The sequence below is a fragment of the Vicugna pacos genome, chromosome 1, assembly GCF_048564905.1.
Source record: "Vicugna pacos chromosome 1, VicPac4, whole genome shotgun sequence".
NCBI lineage: Eukaryota > Metazoa > Chordata > Mammalia > Artiodactyla > Camelidae > Vicugna > Vicugna pacos.
Window position 1 is genome coordinate 57,429,091 of NC_132987.1, and position 16,784 is coordinate 57,445,874.

General features: G+C 39.7%; 1 protein-coding gene, 1 long non-coding RNA gene and 1 other non-coding gene across 7 annotated transcripts in view; 2 read left to right on the top strand and 1 right to left on the bottom strand.

The window, feature by feature from the left end:
- TP63 (tumor protein p63) overlaps positions 1-5,230 on the top strand; it is a 97,122-nt gene extending 91,892 nt beyond the window's left edge. For 3 of the 5 annotated variants that reach the window (XM_006200966.4, XM_031682844.2, XM_072962722.1), the window contains one exon: positions 2,391-5,230. In XM_006200966.4, coding sequence (XP_006201028.1) covers positions 2,391-2,687 — 297 coding nt within the window. In that variant the 3' untranslated portion in view covers positions 2,688-5,230. The remainder of the gene's footprint in view (positions 1-2,390) is intronic. The other 2 variants (XM_015236608.3, XM_031682845.2) reach the window with 1 other exon arrangement.
- A 3,761-nt stretch (positions 5,231-8,991) lies between these two features.
- TRNAV-AAC (transfer RNA valine (anticodon AAC)) lies at positions 8,992-9,064 on the bottom strand. The gene has a single exon. It is a non-coding gene; the product is annotated as a tRNA-Val (tRNA).
- A 1,595-nt stretch (positions 9,065-10,659) lies between these two features.
- LOC140697335 (uncharacterized) lies at positions 10,660-14,179 on the top strand. The gene is made up of 4 exons (XR_012074282.1): positions 10,660-10,792; positions 11,029-11,104; positions 11,457-11,632; positions 13,740-14,179. It is a non-coding gene; the product is annotated as an uncharacterized lncRNA (long non-coding RNA).
- Positions 14,180-16,784: the final 2,605 nt, after the last annotated feature.

Sequence of the window (16,784 nt, forward strand, 5' to 3'; positions counted from 1 at the left end):
TGAGCTGTGCCTCTCAGTTAGCACCATATGTTTACTCACGATCAGTTCTACTAGAATGGAGCCCAGCCATTCTTGATCATTGGGAAAGATCTCTGGTCATGGATTCAAGTCCCAACCATGCTTTTTAGTGGTAATGAGAACCTGAGGTTATCACTTTGCTTCTCTGGGCCTCAGTTAATCAAATTGGGTTCAAGATCACTCCTTTCTTGCTTTGTTAGTCTCTGGAGCAAGCTGGATGGGGGAGGGGCACTTTTTCTTGCTTCCTACGGCGACTGGAACTACTGCTCACGTGGGAGCTCGTCTTGTTCTGGTTTATGGCAATCTGGTTTCACTCCCCAGCTGCTCTTCATGCTGCTTTCTTCGGGGTTCACTATCCTCCCTCCCGGCTTCCAGAGGGCCCTTTGGGCTGGTGGAAGAAGACACTCTCTGCCTCTGCTGCTGCTTCTGTAGTTGGGACCCCTTTTCTCCCCCTCCTTGAGCACCGATGCTAGAGACATCCCTGCAAATGTGAGAACGCCCCAGCCCCATGGTGACAAATATGTGCTGTGCTGTCCCTATGCCCACCCCTCTCCACCCCCTAAATCACCCCTGGGCCTTGTGGAAGAAATTCCTAGTGAAAACTACAGAGAAAGCTTTAGGAGTAGGTTCTGCCAGGTTTCGGATAACTTTACAATGATGTCCATCCACTGAAGACAGTATGTTTGACACCAGACAGTGTGTTGCCCTGTGTTTGAGAGCCCTACATGATGGAGCAGGGAATTTGTCCTTCCCTGTGCTTTTTAAGTTTTACCATCCACTTGTTCACTTGTCCCCACTGGAAGGTGTGTCGGGGTGCCCCCTCGGCTGTTAGGCTCTGCCGATGCTCTCCACAAGTCCATCTCTACTGGTGCTGGCTGGGTCCTGTGCCAGGCTCTGGGCCACAGCTTTCTCACCTGTCATTATAAGTTAAAACCTACCCAGGGAGTCAGGCAGATTAATGGAGCCTAGTTTACAAAGAGTTTTGGACTTACTGGGAATTTCAGAAGCATAAAGAGCTATGCTCACTTATCTATTTGTAGATTACTTTCTTTATAATGTATTCTTTTGCTAGAATAGGAAATTGGAGTACCCATACTGCACGTCTCCAGACTGGGAAGTATTGGGAGGCTATCTGATTTCTGCATCCTCACCTCAGCTTCTTCCTGCTCATCACTGGAAATAGACCCCTCCTTTTCAGCTTGTCTCTCAACACGTCTCTGGGAAAGGAATGTGATTAAATTTTGGGAGCTCCCACTAGTACTCCCTCTAAGATGCAAGGAGGGGTTAATAATGGTATAACACAGTAATAATACAAATGGTTAAGATTCCTACAGTATGCTTTATAACTTGCAAAATACTTTCATATCCATATTTACATATGAATCCACGAGATGTGTTGACCTAAAAAGAAATTGTACCCATTTTACCAATGAAGAAACTGAGGCCAGTAGAAAATAACGGACTTTGATGAAGGTTTAGAATCATTCAAGTGAAAAAACAATAACTTTTGACGAGGTGCTCTGACTCCTAGCCTAGTGTTCTTACTGTGTTGCTCCATGAAAAATGTGAACTGTCACCAAAACAAGCTAGTGAAGAGCTAATGCAGACAGATACAGAGATGCCACCACAGTTAGTTAGATCAACCATCTTTGTAATGCCTTCTACCACCAACCACAGAACATGGACACATACTCTGCATTTTGATACCCTGATTTTTCCAAACACCAAGAAACTTCTTGGCTATTAGGGAAGTTTTAAGCTCAGAGGCTGTCCTGAGTTCCCCTGTTCATTCACTTAGTTGTGTAACTTTAGAATTATCAACCTCTTGGACCTTCAACTTCTCTGTCTATAAAATAGGTGTGATATGTACCACTAATCTTAGCATTAAATGAGATCATGAATAAAAAATAATTAATTCAATGCCTGGCATGTAGAATGTGTTCAGTATCTGTTAGTAATCTTTTTTTCCTATCTCCTCCTTTGAGAAGTGGTGGCATTCCATTAATATCTTTCTTCTAGTGACTAGAGCCAGGTAGATTTGAGAGTTGGAAAGCACCTTTACCTTATGTTTTTGTTTTGGGATTTTTGTTCTCTGATCTAAATATTATCTCTATTTGACCAATGAATAAACTGAGACCAGTAGAGAATACGTAAAATGTCATCTACGAGAAGAGAAGACACCCCAAGGCTGTACCCTTGTGCTTGGTTACATATAGTGCCAAAGATTATTAAAGAGATGGTTTTATTTTCCAGTTTAGAGTTGAATAAAATGCAGGTCAGTTAGAGCATTGGGGAATGACAAAATGGTGTGGATTAAAGGTCAATTTGTCTCTTTGTCCTAATTCTCCTGGATTCCCTTCCCTATTGCACAGGATTTGGCAAGTCTAAAAATCCCTGAGCAGTTCCGACATGCCATCTGGAAGGGCATCCTGGACCACCGGCAGCTCCACGACTTCTCCTCCCCTCCCCACCTCCTGCGGACCCCAAGTGGTGCCTCTACTGTCAGCGTGGGCTCCAGTGAGACCCGGGGTGAGCGCGTCATTGATGCTGTGCGCTTCACCCTCCGCCAGACCATCTCCTTCCCACCCCGCGATGAGTGGAACGACTTCAACTTCGACATGGATGCTCGGCGCAACAAGCAACAACGCATCAAAGAGGAGGGGGAGTGAGCATTCCTGTGCGAGCACTTCCCATCTTCCCGTCTGCCCACCCACCCCCCTACAAGGCACTACTGCTTGACCTGCCAAGCACTCTCCCTAGGTCCCCTCCTCCCTCTTCTCGATCTGGCTTCCTAAGGGAAGGAGAAGTAAGAGGCTAACGTTTTACCTAATGTCCGACCTGGCATCTGATTCTGATTCTGGCTTTAAGCCTTCAAATCTATTGCTTGCAGGATTGAAATTGTCATGGCTAGGTAGAAGTGAGCAAAAACGCTGTGGGTGTCTCCTTAAGCTGTAGAGAGCTCTCACTGACTTTTATAAAGCATTTTCACCCTTATAGTCTAAGACTATATATATAAATGTATAAATATACAGTATATATTTTCGGGTGGGGGCATTAACTATTGTTTAAAATGTAATTTAAAGGATGAAATGGAGTTGCACTTATCAACTTTTTTTTTTTAATTGTTTTGGATGACTTACCTGTAAACCTTCTCTCAAGGCCTGCTGTGTATGGTAATAGGTACCTAGATTTCAATGGTCCATGTGTATGATGAGGATATATTATATAGGTCCCTTCGGTTCTTTTGATGCTAAACACATGCCACATCAGACCTTTGATTAGACCCAGTACTCTTTGCCATTGCTTATTGCGTGAGGGAGACTTACACCCATGTACGTGAATCTCTGTGTTGGTGTGTTCTGTGTTATTGACATCCCTGCTACCGATGGTAGTTGACTTTGGGGTCATTTAGTCTAATGACAAGGAAAAGTCCATGTTCACCCTATCGCTCACCAGAGGAAAGGAAGTGTCCTCTCTTGCTTTTGATTGGGATTGCGGAATATGAGTCATGGCTAAAATTCTTAAAAAGTTCACGGCAGCCAGTTCAGTAACACCTGGTATCGTGTATCTGAGTATACTGGCAACCTCCTCAGAGTTAATACCAGACATCTTAACTCTTAGTATTTATTGGGAAAGCATCTGCTGCCAGTACTAAAATTCACTGCTAGATTGATTAACTCAATTACACATTTGTTACCCTCGTTAGAATTAAGGTTGATTTGATTGGGATGAATGCCGTCTGCCCAGTTCTTGGAGTAAAGCTGTAATGTCTGTTAAAAATAACCAGGAAAAACAGGAATCACACAGAGATGTTGAAGCTCCACTAAACAGTTAGACATCTCAGTAAGCCATGAATTAAAATACTTGGAAGACTTTTGGAAACATAAATAATATTTGATAAATGTTTCTTTTAATGACCCTCCTGTTCTATGAGATTCTGCATATAGAAGCTTGTTTATCTTTCTCTCTTAAAGGTTTAACATAGGAGTAGTGATCTGGAAAATACAGTCATATGAGGTCAGTTTTCCTGTAGCATTGGTCGCATCACTGTATCACTTTTCTTTTTGAACAACGATAGTTTCACTTTGTTGGAAAGTAACTGTGAGAACCCAATTTCCCGTCCATCTCTCTTTCAGACTGTGCATGCACATACAGATGTCCCAACAGATCAGGGAATAAGCCTTCCATTGGAGATGTTGCTTGAAGCACATAAACCAAGATTTGTCTTCAGACTTTGGAAAAACATGTAAATGGCAATATTCCTGTACATCTTTTAGAAACATACTTTGTAGCAGAACACTTTTTTTTCAAACTACAAAACAAGTATTTTGTATATATGCTAATGAGTTCAAACCTCTCCCATGCCATCTGGTAAAGGGCTATCATTGCACATAAGCTTCCATTTTTATTTTAAATTGCAAAAGGGCTACTGTGACTCAAAAATACATATGAGTTTCACCTGAAAAATGTATATATATTTTGCATGTTGAATTGCATACTTTATATTTTGATTATTTTTTTTTCTTCTTGGGATAGCAGGTTTTCCAGAACCACAGTTGAAACTTTTTTATTATTATTATTGTTTTTATATTTTCATGGAAACATCATTTAGTAAGACTACAATGTCAAATACAAAAAAAAAAAATGCCGTACATGTAAGATGGGGGGAAGGGAAAGTTGTTTTTTATTTTTTTTTTTTTAGTTTTGTATGTTAAAGAGAGTGAGTCCTTGATTTCAAAATTTTATTGTGATAAATGGCAGTAAGCACTGTTAACTGTGGAACACTGTTAGCTTTGGAAACCAATTAAGGGGAAGAATAAAACCATGCCTTGGCAGTACTAGGAGGGCCAGTGGCTTCCTCGACTGTCCTAAGTGTTTGAATAAACCAAAGACTTCTGAGGTATTGTGGTTAAATGGTAATAAGCACTGTTAACTGTGGAACAAGCATGCAGCTTTGGAAACCAATTAAGGGGAAGAATGGAAACCATGTCTTGGCGGTGCTAGGAGGGCCATTGGCTTCCTCCACTGTCCTGAGTGTTTGAATAAACCTAAGACTTCTTCTGAGCTATTTCGGCACTAATTCAGGTAGCGCTAGGGACTCCGAAATTCCTGTACTGTGTATCATGGGCTTGGCATTAGCCAAGGCTAAGCACAACTACTGGCCTCACATCCACTTACCATTTTTTGAGTGCATGAGTAGCTAGGATAAAGGGTGTAAAAATATTGAGCACAGACAAGTGGGAGTGGGCTTAATGGAGTTTTTGTGGCCTCAGCTCAATACAGGTAGCTGAAGAATGGTTAGACTTTTGTTCGGAGGTGATTGATTAGAAATGGAAATGGAGGAGAGAACTTTCTGTGTTAAATCCGTTTACCTTTTATTTTCTTGATAGTCCCCTAAAATACAGTATACGGGATATTGAATGTTAAAGGGTGTGTTTTTTTATTATTTTTATAATTGTAAAAAAATTAAGTAAATGCCAAATGTTTTATATGCTTTATTAATGTTTTTGAAAAGTTCTTTCTTATAGATATGATACTTTTTTTTTTTTTTAAGCTTCAGTTGCTTGTCTTTTGGTATTTTGTATACTGGGCTTTTGGTGAGCCAGAGGCCAATCTATAAGCCACTTATGTTTGCCAGGACATGCAATAAAATTAAAAAGAAATAAAAATGCATTGAGAAATGGTGTTGGTATATGGTGGGGGGGGTGTCTGTGTCTGTGGCCTTTGGCCTCATTTTCATTATCGAGGTAGAGGAAGAGATACTGAAAGAAACATTAGAGAGATTCAAATATTGATGCTTCTAATTATGAAGCAAATAATTATTATTTTCTTATTATGCCCAATCTAAAGGCCAGGAATATATACCTCATTTGGCACATAAGATACTCACAGATTTAAGATGTTGTTGAATTGAGGTCAGGATGAGTTTGCTTGGAAACAGGGACTAGACTGCAGATATTCCTAATGTTGAATTTAGTGAGCTTCCCACAATGCTTAGCAATGACCTCCTCAGCACCGAGGAGGATGCTAGTCACCCTGGGTGTACATGGGAACAGCACTGCTGATGGTGGGCTGTGGGCATGTTCCCCTTTAAACTCAGGGTTAAATATCACCTTTCAATGATATCCATTGATTCAACCAATAAAATATCTACTATCAAAATGGTTTAGTGATTTTTTTCAAAGAAGTAACTTGTTTTTTACAGACTAACATTAGATGGCATGAAAACAACTGAATACTTTAGATTTATAAATAACTTAAATTATAACATTATATATAATATATAGTATTTAAAGATATTAATGTGTTTTCCTGTTTACAGATGTAATCACATGATGAATAGATCCATTACCATAGGCAAGGCAGGTTCAGCTTAAACTTGGAGTACCAGAAAATTCCAATTCTTATCTCTTAAAATTTAAGTGCTCGATCCCCCCAAAATGATACAATGGGTGCCAGGAAAAAGAAGAATAAAAAGCAATGAAAATAGATAATCTTTGAAATATTAAGGCCCTTTGGACTCCATGGTCCTTTTTGTTTCAGCAGTTCTAAATATTTGTATGGCTGGGTGCTTTGTGACTTTCATTCTCTCTTAGAGGTCTTCTGAAGTGCATAGAAAAAAAAATTCAGCTTTAAGATTTTTTAAAGAGAAGTTTTAGGTTCATAGAAACACTAAGAGAAAAGTACAGAGATTTCCCAGATACCCTCTGACTCCACACGTGCACAGCCTCCCCCATTATCAACCTCCCCCACCAGAGTGGTACGGCTGTTACAACTGATGGCCCTACACTGACATGACGTCATCACCCCCAGTCCATAGTTTACATCAGGGTTCACTCTTGTGTTGTGCATTCTGTGGACCTGGACAAAAGCATAACGACCTGTGTCCACCATTATGGTGCCCTAAGGCGTAGTTTCACTGCCCTAAAAATTTTCTGTGTTCCACCTATTTAGCCCTCCCTGCCAAAAACTCCTGCCAGCAACTGTTACTGTCTGGCCATTTGTTCGCAATTGTCTCCGTAGTTTTGCCTTCTCCAGAATGTCAGCTAGCTAAAATCATACAGTATGAGTTCTTTCCAGGTGGAATGCTTTCACTTAGTTATATACACTTAAGTTTCCTCTGTGTCTTGTCATGGCTTACTAGGTCCTTTCTTTTCAGCATTGAATAACATTCTATGATCTGGACATACCAGTTTATTTGTTCATTACCTATTGAAGGACCTCTCGGTTGCTTCCAAGTTTTGGCAGTTGTGAATAAAGTTGCTATAAACATCTGTGTACAGGTTTTCACATGAACATACATTTCCAGCTCCTTTGGGTAAATACCAAGGAATGCAATGGCTGGATTGTATGATAAGAATATGTCTAGTTTGATAAGAAACTGCTCAACTATATTCCAGAGTGGCTGTGCCTTTCCATCAGCAATGAATGAGGGTTCCTGTTGTTCTCTGTTCTGGAATTTGACCATTCTAAAAGAAGTGTATTGGCATCTCAATGGTTTAATTTGCATTTCCCTAATGACACAAGTGGAGCATCTTTTCATATGTTTATTTTTCATCTGTGTACGTTATCTCTTTTGTGCAGCGTCTGTTAAGGTCTTTGGCCCATTTTTTAATCAGTTTGTTCTCTTAAGCTTGAACTCTTAAGAATTCCAAAACTACCTTAAAAAAATAAAAAAGGATTATATGTATTTCTTGTAATCATCAGAGGATTGTTATACCCTTTTATAAATCTAAAGTGCAGTATGGAAAGTTAGCTGTTTTTCTTTATCTTGAGACATTTTCTCTTTTTATCATCATAGGAATTACTTTAGCCCAATTTATCAATCAATTCAGTGATCTAAAAAACTAAAGACTAAAATTTTAAAAAAGGAAGAATGGTGGAATTGTCCAAAACTGTGCTAACGTGGTAGCCTTTAGCTATTTATGACTACAGAGCAATTGAAATGTGGCTACTCAAAATTAAGAAGTGCTAGCAATGCAAAATATAAATTATATTTCAGAGACTTAGAATAAAAGACTATAAAATAACTCATTGATAATTCTTCTGTTGATTGTGTTAACATACATTACAGGTTAAATAAATCTGTTACTAAAATAAATTTTACCTTTCTATTCATACTGTATCTGCCTACTAGAAAATTTAAATTTATGTAAATGGCTTTCATTACAGTTTTATTGGACAACTGGTTTAGAAAGATGATGCAATAAGAAGACAGGAGAGTGATGATTAAATGAATTTACTATTGTATAATTATCCAGTTTTCTGACTATGTTGCCCAAAATTCTTGCATCATCTTTCAAGAACATATAGAATGAGAGACACTTATCTTTATAGTCTGCTTTTAGATTTTTATAAGAATTCAGAATTTTTTTTTAAATTTTCTCCTCATAAAGCCAAAAAGATTAAAATTGACAGAGGAAGTTGTTTCAAAATTGTTAAATCAGAAGATGACCATAAAGAGACTGTCACTTTGGATTCAAATGATAATGGTGAAATGAATTGTGTAAGTTAAATTTCTGGCTGAGTTTTTCTGTGATGATATCTTAGATGAACTTTCTCAAACAAAAGGCTTAGTGGTTGAGCAACATGATTCTAAGGATGAAAAGGAGTTATGGTACTTATAGTTAATTATTAAACAGGTGAATTTCACCATGTAAATTTGAGAAACATCCTGACCATCCTATTTTGCTAAAACGACATGTGACAGTATTCTTTAGCTCTAATGATTCTCGTCACCAAAATTTACCCAATATACTTCACAAGTGGCAAAAACTGAAGGTAGGTATGTATCAAAGGTAATTGGAAGGAAATAGATAATGTAGAAATTTAACTCATGGACTTGATCATTCTAATTGGTGTTTATAAATGTAAAAATTAAAATATTTTTTACTTTTGGTGATTCTTTAATTTTTAAAAAAAAATTTTTAAAATTTATGGAGGAAGTAATTAGGTTCATGTATTTATTTTTAATGGAGGTACTGGGGATTGAACCCAGGACCTTGTGCATGTTAGGCACACACTCTACCACTAAACTATATCCTCCCCTCTATTTCACAGTTTTGGAGCAAAGACCATGGCCATTATCTCTTCAACAAAATCATAAGCCATCAAATGTTACAATTTTTTTTTTAAAGTATTGCAAACGTTGATGAAACACAGGATGCAAACATATCAGGGATGTATTTGAAATCAATACATACAGGATGGTTGTGTCCCAGATAGAACGATAGTTCATGAGCAGTTAATTGTATTCAGACCACTCATTTTGTGTATATGTATCTCTAAAATCATGAAAACAAGAACATTTTAGGTTTACCTAAAATTTTACAGTTGTTAAAATTTCTGATGCTGCTGTTTTTCTCTCTTTTCTTACTTTTGTATTTCATAAAGTTACTAAAATAATTTTAAAAGAAATTAGATACAGATGATAATAGATAATGACTTTTTTCCTATTATACTGTTAGTTATTAGAATAACTTAACTAATAATACAGAACACCAAAGGCTTAGTATTGAATAAACATGTTTGAGTTATCTAAAATTTGCATAGGATTTCTGAGGGCCAGGGATCATATTTCTGTTTTTTTGGTGCACTGTCTAAATTATCTAGCAGGTAACCCAGGGATTTTGTCAGTATACAAGACACTTCTGCCAGCAAAATAAAAGTATGAAACACAGGGTTGTATGTATGTGGTGGGGTATACACAGAGTTGTACGTGTGTGGCAGGGTACATGCTAGAGCCTTCCTGACAGGGAAGATACCCTTAATCTTGACTCAGGGCGCTCACAGGCTAGCAGGAGACAGATGGAAACAGTATTCATTCTTCTTCCAACAGTTCTTTCTCTTTTCACATTCCACAGTTCTCTTACAAGGTAAACTAGAACATAGGACACTTCCAACCTTGAATACAGACATCTCTTTGTAACCATAAAGGCCTTAGTGTTTATTATTATTTTTTGAACTCAACTGACACTTTTTTTTTTCCCAGATGCTTCAGACTCATTCCAAAAATGGTTATGTAGATGTATAGATTTTCATGGGAATACAAAGAGAGTGAAAAGAATTACTGAGCTGAAAAAAGTCTGATGCCTGGGGCCCGATGCTTAATTTTCTGCACCTCAGTTTCCACATCTGTAAAATGAGGAGTGTGAACCCCTGACTTAGCAGTATTTCAGTAAATATCCTTTAGGAGAGAGCTGAGGGGTGGCATAAAACAGCTCTGCCAAAATAGATGTGGGGCTATAGTTTTAAGACAAATTACAGTCTGAAAGCTAAAAAAAGTATATATGTGTGTGTGTGTGAGTAAGTATAATACTTTTTGTTTTTTCAGGTAGGAGTAGTTCATTAATTTAAAGTTGTGCTTTCAAAGTCAATGTTGGGTGTGTGCTTAAATTTTATGAGATTTGTAACTCCTCGCACTAATCCCGAATCTGTGTGCCAAGTAGGTGGCAAGTACCAGCAGGTGAATTTCTCTTTTGTGATTCAGATCAGAATTCTAGGCCTGGGACCTTGGAGGTACAGCATTTTGTAATTCGAGTAAAAGTTAGATAAGGAGGGCTAAGAGACAGGAAGAAATTTCTAGCAAAGAGAGCTTGGCTTAGAGAACAACATATTGGAAATTAAGAACTTTCAGGCACTGTAGTTCATCTGACATTTGCTCTATAATTTTGAGAGTAACTCAAATTTATCTATAAGAAATGATGATGATTATGTTCCTAAACTCTAGGTACTATCTTCTACACGTTGATCATTTGGCTCAGCCATTTTTTAGGTAAGTTTGCTTTAGCTGTACCCAATTTTTCTTCAACTTATCAATACCTTCCTAATACTACTCTGCTCCACTAATGAGTCAAAGTTAGAGAAGGCACTCGAAAGTACTCACAATACCTGGGGTGCAGAAAAACCGGGATTTTAAATGAGAGTGAACGGAGAAGGAACACAAAGATCAACCTATTTTCTGATTCTGAGCTGTGCAATTAATAGAAATTCTGCTTTGTCATTCCCCAGGGCCACCTGCCAAATACATTTTGGATGTGTTCAGAATGTCTGCTCTCAAGGATTCTGGAACTACAGTCGTATCAAGGTACCAACATGTTCGGTATATTTTAACAAATCTTGGTTTTCATAAATACTCAGCTGAAAGGTTATAAAAGAATGTTCTAGGAAATTCACCTTTGTGAATCTCACTCAGGCAGGAGAAGCCAAGCCCTAGGAAAAATATTTCTAACACCTGGTGTTCAAAATGATTCTTGGGCCACTGATAAGTGTGTAGGTACGTGGGTATGTAGGTGTGTGTATATGTGAGCTGTGTTTTTTTCTCTTTTACTTCTTTTACGAAAATTACACAGATTTTCTTTTTTAAGGAAAAAAATATATAGCCAGTTTCAAGATAGGGACATCTCAGTATCCTTTCCCCTTGCCTTTTGCTTTTTCAGAGAACTAGAGATGTTTTACCCTAAGTGGTTTACTTGTAAGCAGCATAAATTCTCAGCAAAATGATGTGCCAGTTGTTTGGGGAATATTCCCATTTCCCTGCCTATTTGCCTCTTGTCCTTTCTACTGAAGACACCCACATTGTGTTCCAGTCTCCACTCAAATTTGATGTTCCCAGGTGAGTGGTGAATCCTTCTGTGATGGAGAGGGCACAGAGGTTATTTGCCCATTGCCAGGAATTCCAAGCCGTTCCTTGGAGGTAGTAGTTGCCGGCCACTTCATTCTTGTTGACCCCTACCCTCAGGCCTGTGATACCTTCAAGAGTCACATGCAGGGCAGGAAGTCATGTCTAACTGTAGTCTCAGCCAGGCGCAGCAGAAGGCATCATGTTGTCCCATGGCTGGCTGGTATTCAATCAGGTTTCGGCAATCAATGGGAGTTCTGTCTTCTCAGATACTGCCTTTCTTCTTCCCTCTTATAATATCCTATTCATGAGAAGAGAACGTAGCTTGGCTGCGTCTCTGCTCCATCTTTCATCTCCTTTGCCTCATTACTTCTTGTCCTGGGTACAATCCCACAGTCTCTGCTCATCATCATGGCCTCTGCAACACTTTGACCTCCCTTGATGAGGGTGGTAGGAGGGTAAATGTCTGCCTCTCTCTCATGATTGTAATGCATTCTTTCCTTCCCTGAGGAAAAGAGCTCCCCTGTCTCTTGGCTGAAAGACTATTTTCTTGAACTATGAACTCCTCTCCAATTATTTTCACAGTACTCTTGTGTAATACCAGGCTCTCCTCCTTGTGTTGAATGGGTGAGTGCCCTCCCGGGGAGAAAACAGAGCTCAGCAAAGGTCTTGCACAGGGGTGGCACGTGGGCTTTGACTCTCTGAAGGTTCCCTTTGTGCTTCCTGTCCACAGGCTTGCTCAGCTCCCCTTGATACTTTCCGGCCTGTGCAAGGCACGGTGGGAAATTCATGGCTGAGAAAGACAGAGTTCTATGATCTTAGAAGCACAGTCCAAGAGAAACTTGGAAACCGTCTAGCCTAAGTTCCTCAATCTATGGAGTAGGGAGCTGAAGTCCAGGCAGAAAAGAAGATGGCCCAGCATCTCACAGCTAGGCTGCAAGCAACTAGTCAACAGCAAGGAAGAACCAGCTGGTCCCAACCTTCCTATCCCACTGTCGGTGCAACACAATCTCTGTTTCACACCACAGCAAGGCCCTTGTTCTTGTTCTTATTTTTTTTTCCTCACTCTCTCTTTCTCAGTGGAACATGACAATGAATACTTTTGGGTGCTGTTTACAAGTGGATCTTTCTCTACTTGCTTTACTGTTTCTCCACCCCCATGCTCTTGTTTAGCCATAAACACCAGTGACCTGGAGCACTCTCTGGAATTCGTGTAAAGGGGTCCTGGCACCAGTTATGACTTTTATGTTTTTAGTGCTATGCAAATCAGCTTTTGCTGCTTCTGCCACCTGGCTTGATATATATATTTTTTTAATTTACTATTGAATGCAAAAAGGAATGTTCATTGTGGTGCCTGGATTAAGAATTAACATGTCTGATTACACAGGTTTTCTTTTTTAAGGAAAAAAAATATATAGCCAGTTTCATTGCCTATCTATCAAAAATTCCTTTTGGACAACTTAGGTTCTCTTTGACCCAAGAAAGATATTGTATCTGCTTTAAGCCTAGCACCCCTTAGAGGGACTGGGACTAGTGTCCTTCCCAATTGGACAATCTCCTGAAGCCAGAGAATGCCTGGGCCTAATGATTTTATACCATATCTCCCACAGTATTGGAAAACCAGTGTTCTGCATTGAAGAGTGTGTATAGGAAATAGGTGTTGAATGAAAGGGTGAATGAGAGCTAGGTTCTGCAGTCTGATCCCCCCTGTATTCTCATCTTGACCTCACTACTCAGCAGTTGATGACTTTGGAAAAATCATTTAATTTCTCTGCCTAGTTTGCCTCATGTGTAAAATGGGGTAATTGTGGCACCTCATAACTTTGTTGTGACAACTAGCTGAGTTTATACCTGCCAAGTATTTTTTCTAAGTTTTACAGAAAGGCTTTCTCTGAGAAAGACCCTCCCACACTTTGGAAGAAACACACTAGGAGTTGTTTCCTCCGTTCCTGTTCAGAAGCATCAGGAAGCCCCATACTGGGATCAGGACGAGGTTACAGAGATTAGAAATTAGAGGGGCTGTCCTACAAGGAGGGGGAGTGACACACACAGGAGAGTCCAGGGCCTGGGCACTAACTGCCTCTCTGCTACAAACTCCCAGGAACCCTTGGACAGGACACGTGGGTCTCAGTTGTTCCCATCTCTAAGAAGCTAGAAGAGCTCCAAGTTTTCTTCTATCACTAGTATTCCAGAAACATATAGTTCTCCATGAGGCAGCTTGCCATTTGAAGAAGACAACGAGGACTTGACCACCTACTGGCGTTACTTAGCTGAAATTCAGGGGCCACAAGAGTTAATGTTGTTTAGGGAAAATCTGTGGGAGCTGCTAATGGGACTTGCTGGCATAAAAGCAAGATTTCTGTGAAAGCTGTAAGTATTTTCCATGAAAACTCTCCCTTCATGCCATGCCTTTATCAGCTGAGATACCCTCTTCTAATCTCTCAGGAAATAGAAGAGATAATGCAACATGAGAAAAGAAGTGGCAAAAGAAGTGCTCCAGATTATTCATACAAAAAAATTATACTACCAAGAAAAATAAAGCTAAAGGAAATCCAGTAAAAGACTTTATGATTTAGATTGATTGCATAAGTATTAAATTTTTCTATGTTTCATATATACTAATGCAAAGTTTTCTAAGAAATTTCATATAATTTATCTCCTTTGACTTCCGCAACCTCATGAAATAAGCAGAGCAAATATTATCAGCCATAGTTTACAGTTGAGAAAGCTGAGCCTCTGAGAAGTTATATGCATGGCCAGGTTCACAAAGCTTTTTAGTGGTAGAATCAGGAGCCACCCCAAGTCTGTCCATTCTAGTTCAAAGCTCTGTTCTAAATTTCCAAATTTGCAAATAATTTTTCAATGGATCACTTCCCTTGGGCTGAACGCATACACATCCCGGCAGCAGAAGCCTGTGGTTTCAGAATCTATCATCCTCAGATGACGTTCAGTGCACTCAGACCCCAACTGGAGGGATAGTCCTCCAGTGAACGGCTAGCCACTGCCAACAGGATAAAGCCCACGCACAGTCTGTCACTGGTTTACTCTTTAACATCACCCAACCAAGTTGGACTACTCAACATTGTCTGCTAGAACAAAATCTTCATTAAGCAGGGGTTTTGTGTTGTTCACTGATAAATCCCCACACAGGGACAAGTGTGAGACCTCCTCATTCTGTAGGTGGGGATACTGTTGCCCAGGTGATTTGAGTCAGTCTCCTAAGATCACACAACTAGCCAGTGAACATCTGGAGCGATTTCCCAGGTGTCGTCTTCACATCCACATCAGTACTGTTTCCGTCCCTCCATGGTAGAAACATTCCTAATTGCTTCTCTGATTTTCCAGCGCAAAGCATGCTCTCATTTGATTTGAGCTAAGCCATGGTAAACTAGCAAGATCCTGAGGGTGAAAATTACTTCCCAGGATATGAGGTGAGGGCAACCTACCCTCAGCGCTCAGGTCTTAGTTGGGAAAAAAAAAGTCAAGTCTGTTCCCTAAACCTCCCTACTGGTTGGGAGCCCCACCTGGGCCTCAGGGGAGAGGGCTGGTCCCAGTTATCTGATGAAGTTAGCTTGTACCACCACACCCATGTTCTGCTGTTCCTAGATTTCTATTGCAGAGACAGAGATGACACAGAGAAAAGTGACTTCTGTGGGTCTAATTGGAGAGACAGTCCCATCAGAGCTAGAAAATACCTGCATTCTTCAAAGGCTTTAGTATTCATGGTGCTTCAGTACTGCCAAAGGCCGGCCTTGGAAGGAGACCCAGAATGCTTTTTTTGCAACAAAGTTAATCCCACTGAAAGCTTCTTCAATTAAAGCAAGCTCTAGGGGCTGAGAAATAGACAAGTGAATTAAGCCTTAATGACTCAGCTCCTCTTTCCTCCTTGCCCTTGTTTATGAGCCAGGAATGTGGGGCGGAAATGAGTTAGGTCAAATCTGTGTTTGAGCTCTATGAAGCAAAAAACTAGGATCTATCCACACCCAAGGTGATTTTGTTACAAAATACTGTTTCTTTACAATAAGTCTTCCTTATCATTTGGCTCCAAGAAGTAGGAATCTCATGTTTACAAGTCTGGGAAGAAACGTACATGGAGAGGAAGGCAGAGATGCCTATCAAAAGGCCACTGAGATGTGATCAAAGCAGTCGCTTTTGCACTAAAAGGAACTGAGTGATTCACTATGTTAGGTTAGACTCCCTACCATCAGACCCAGAAACAAAAATTCATAATGGACCAGTGATTTTTTGACAAAGTGCTCTAAGGGAAAAATAGTAAGAGAGTCGGAGAAGGCAGGACAGGGAAGAAGAGAACGCCAACCAGGCAAGGGTACCATGTCAGGCAAAGTCCTGGACAGAGCAGCTTCAGCTTGAACTTGGAGGTGAACTCTAGAAAGTCTACTTGGCTCAAAGTGGTGCCAACCTGAGGCCAGGGAACTTGAACTTCACAATCCTGTACCTATCAGTCATTGGCAACGGGCTCTCCTAGGAGTATACAAACTTCCAGGCACTTCCAGCTATCTGTTTCCCAATAGAAGGCTCCGGTAACTCAGGAGCAGTCCTCTAACCCCAGCCACAATTTCAGGTTGTTGGAACTGAAACATATCAAAGATCAGAACACATATTTAAGAAAAAAATGTTTAATCTGCAAAGAAAAAAACAACAACAACAAACATTGCCTTGAAGGTATCTAGGCCTTAACCCAATGGAATCCTATCAGCTACATTCCCAAAAGTTTTCTTTTGGCTTGGAGATCTGTGTTTAAGAGGTTTACCTTCATTTATTAACTTGTAGTCACCGTGCTAATGCGTTTATGTAAACGCCATTGTGCCATGGTGTTTCCTACATATACTACGTGGTAGAGCAAGGCCATTGGAGCTTAGTTGTCTCAGGTTTAAATCTTAATTTATTCATTTATCTACTGAGTAATTTTGTGAAAGTTACTCCACCTCTGTGTGACTCAGGGAAGTGGCTGTGAGGAATAAAGAGAATAACCAAGTAGATATTCAATAGCCCATGTGGCATGTGGGCAAAGTCTCAGTAAATATTGGTTATTAACAATGTTGATGGTAGCAATAATAATATTGTACTTCATTTATTTGTTCATTTATGCAGCAAATATTTATCCAGCACCTACGAGGTATCAGAG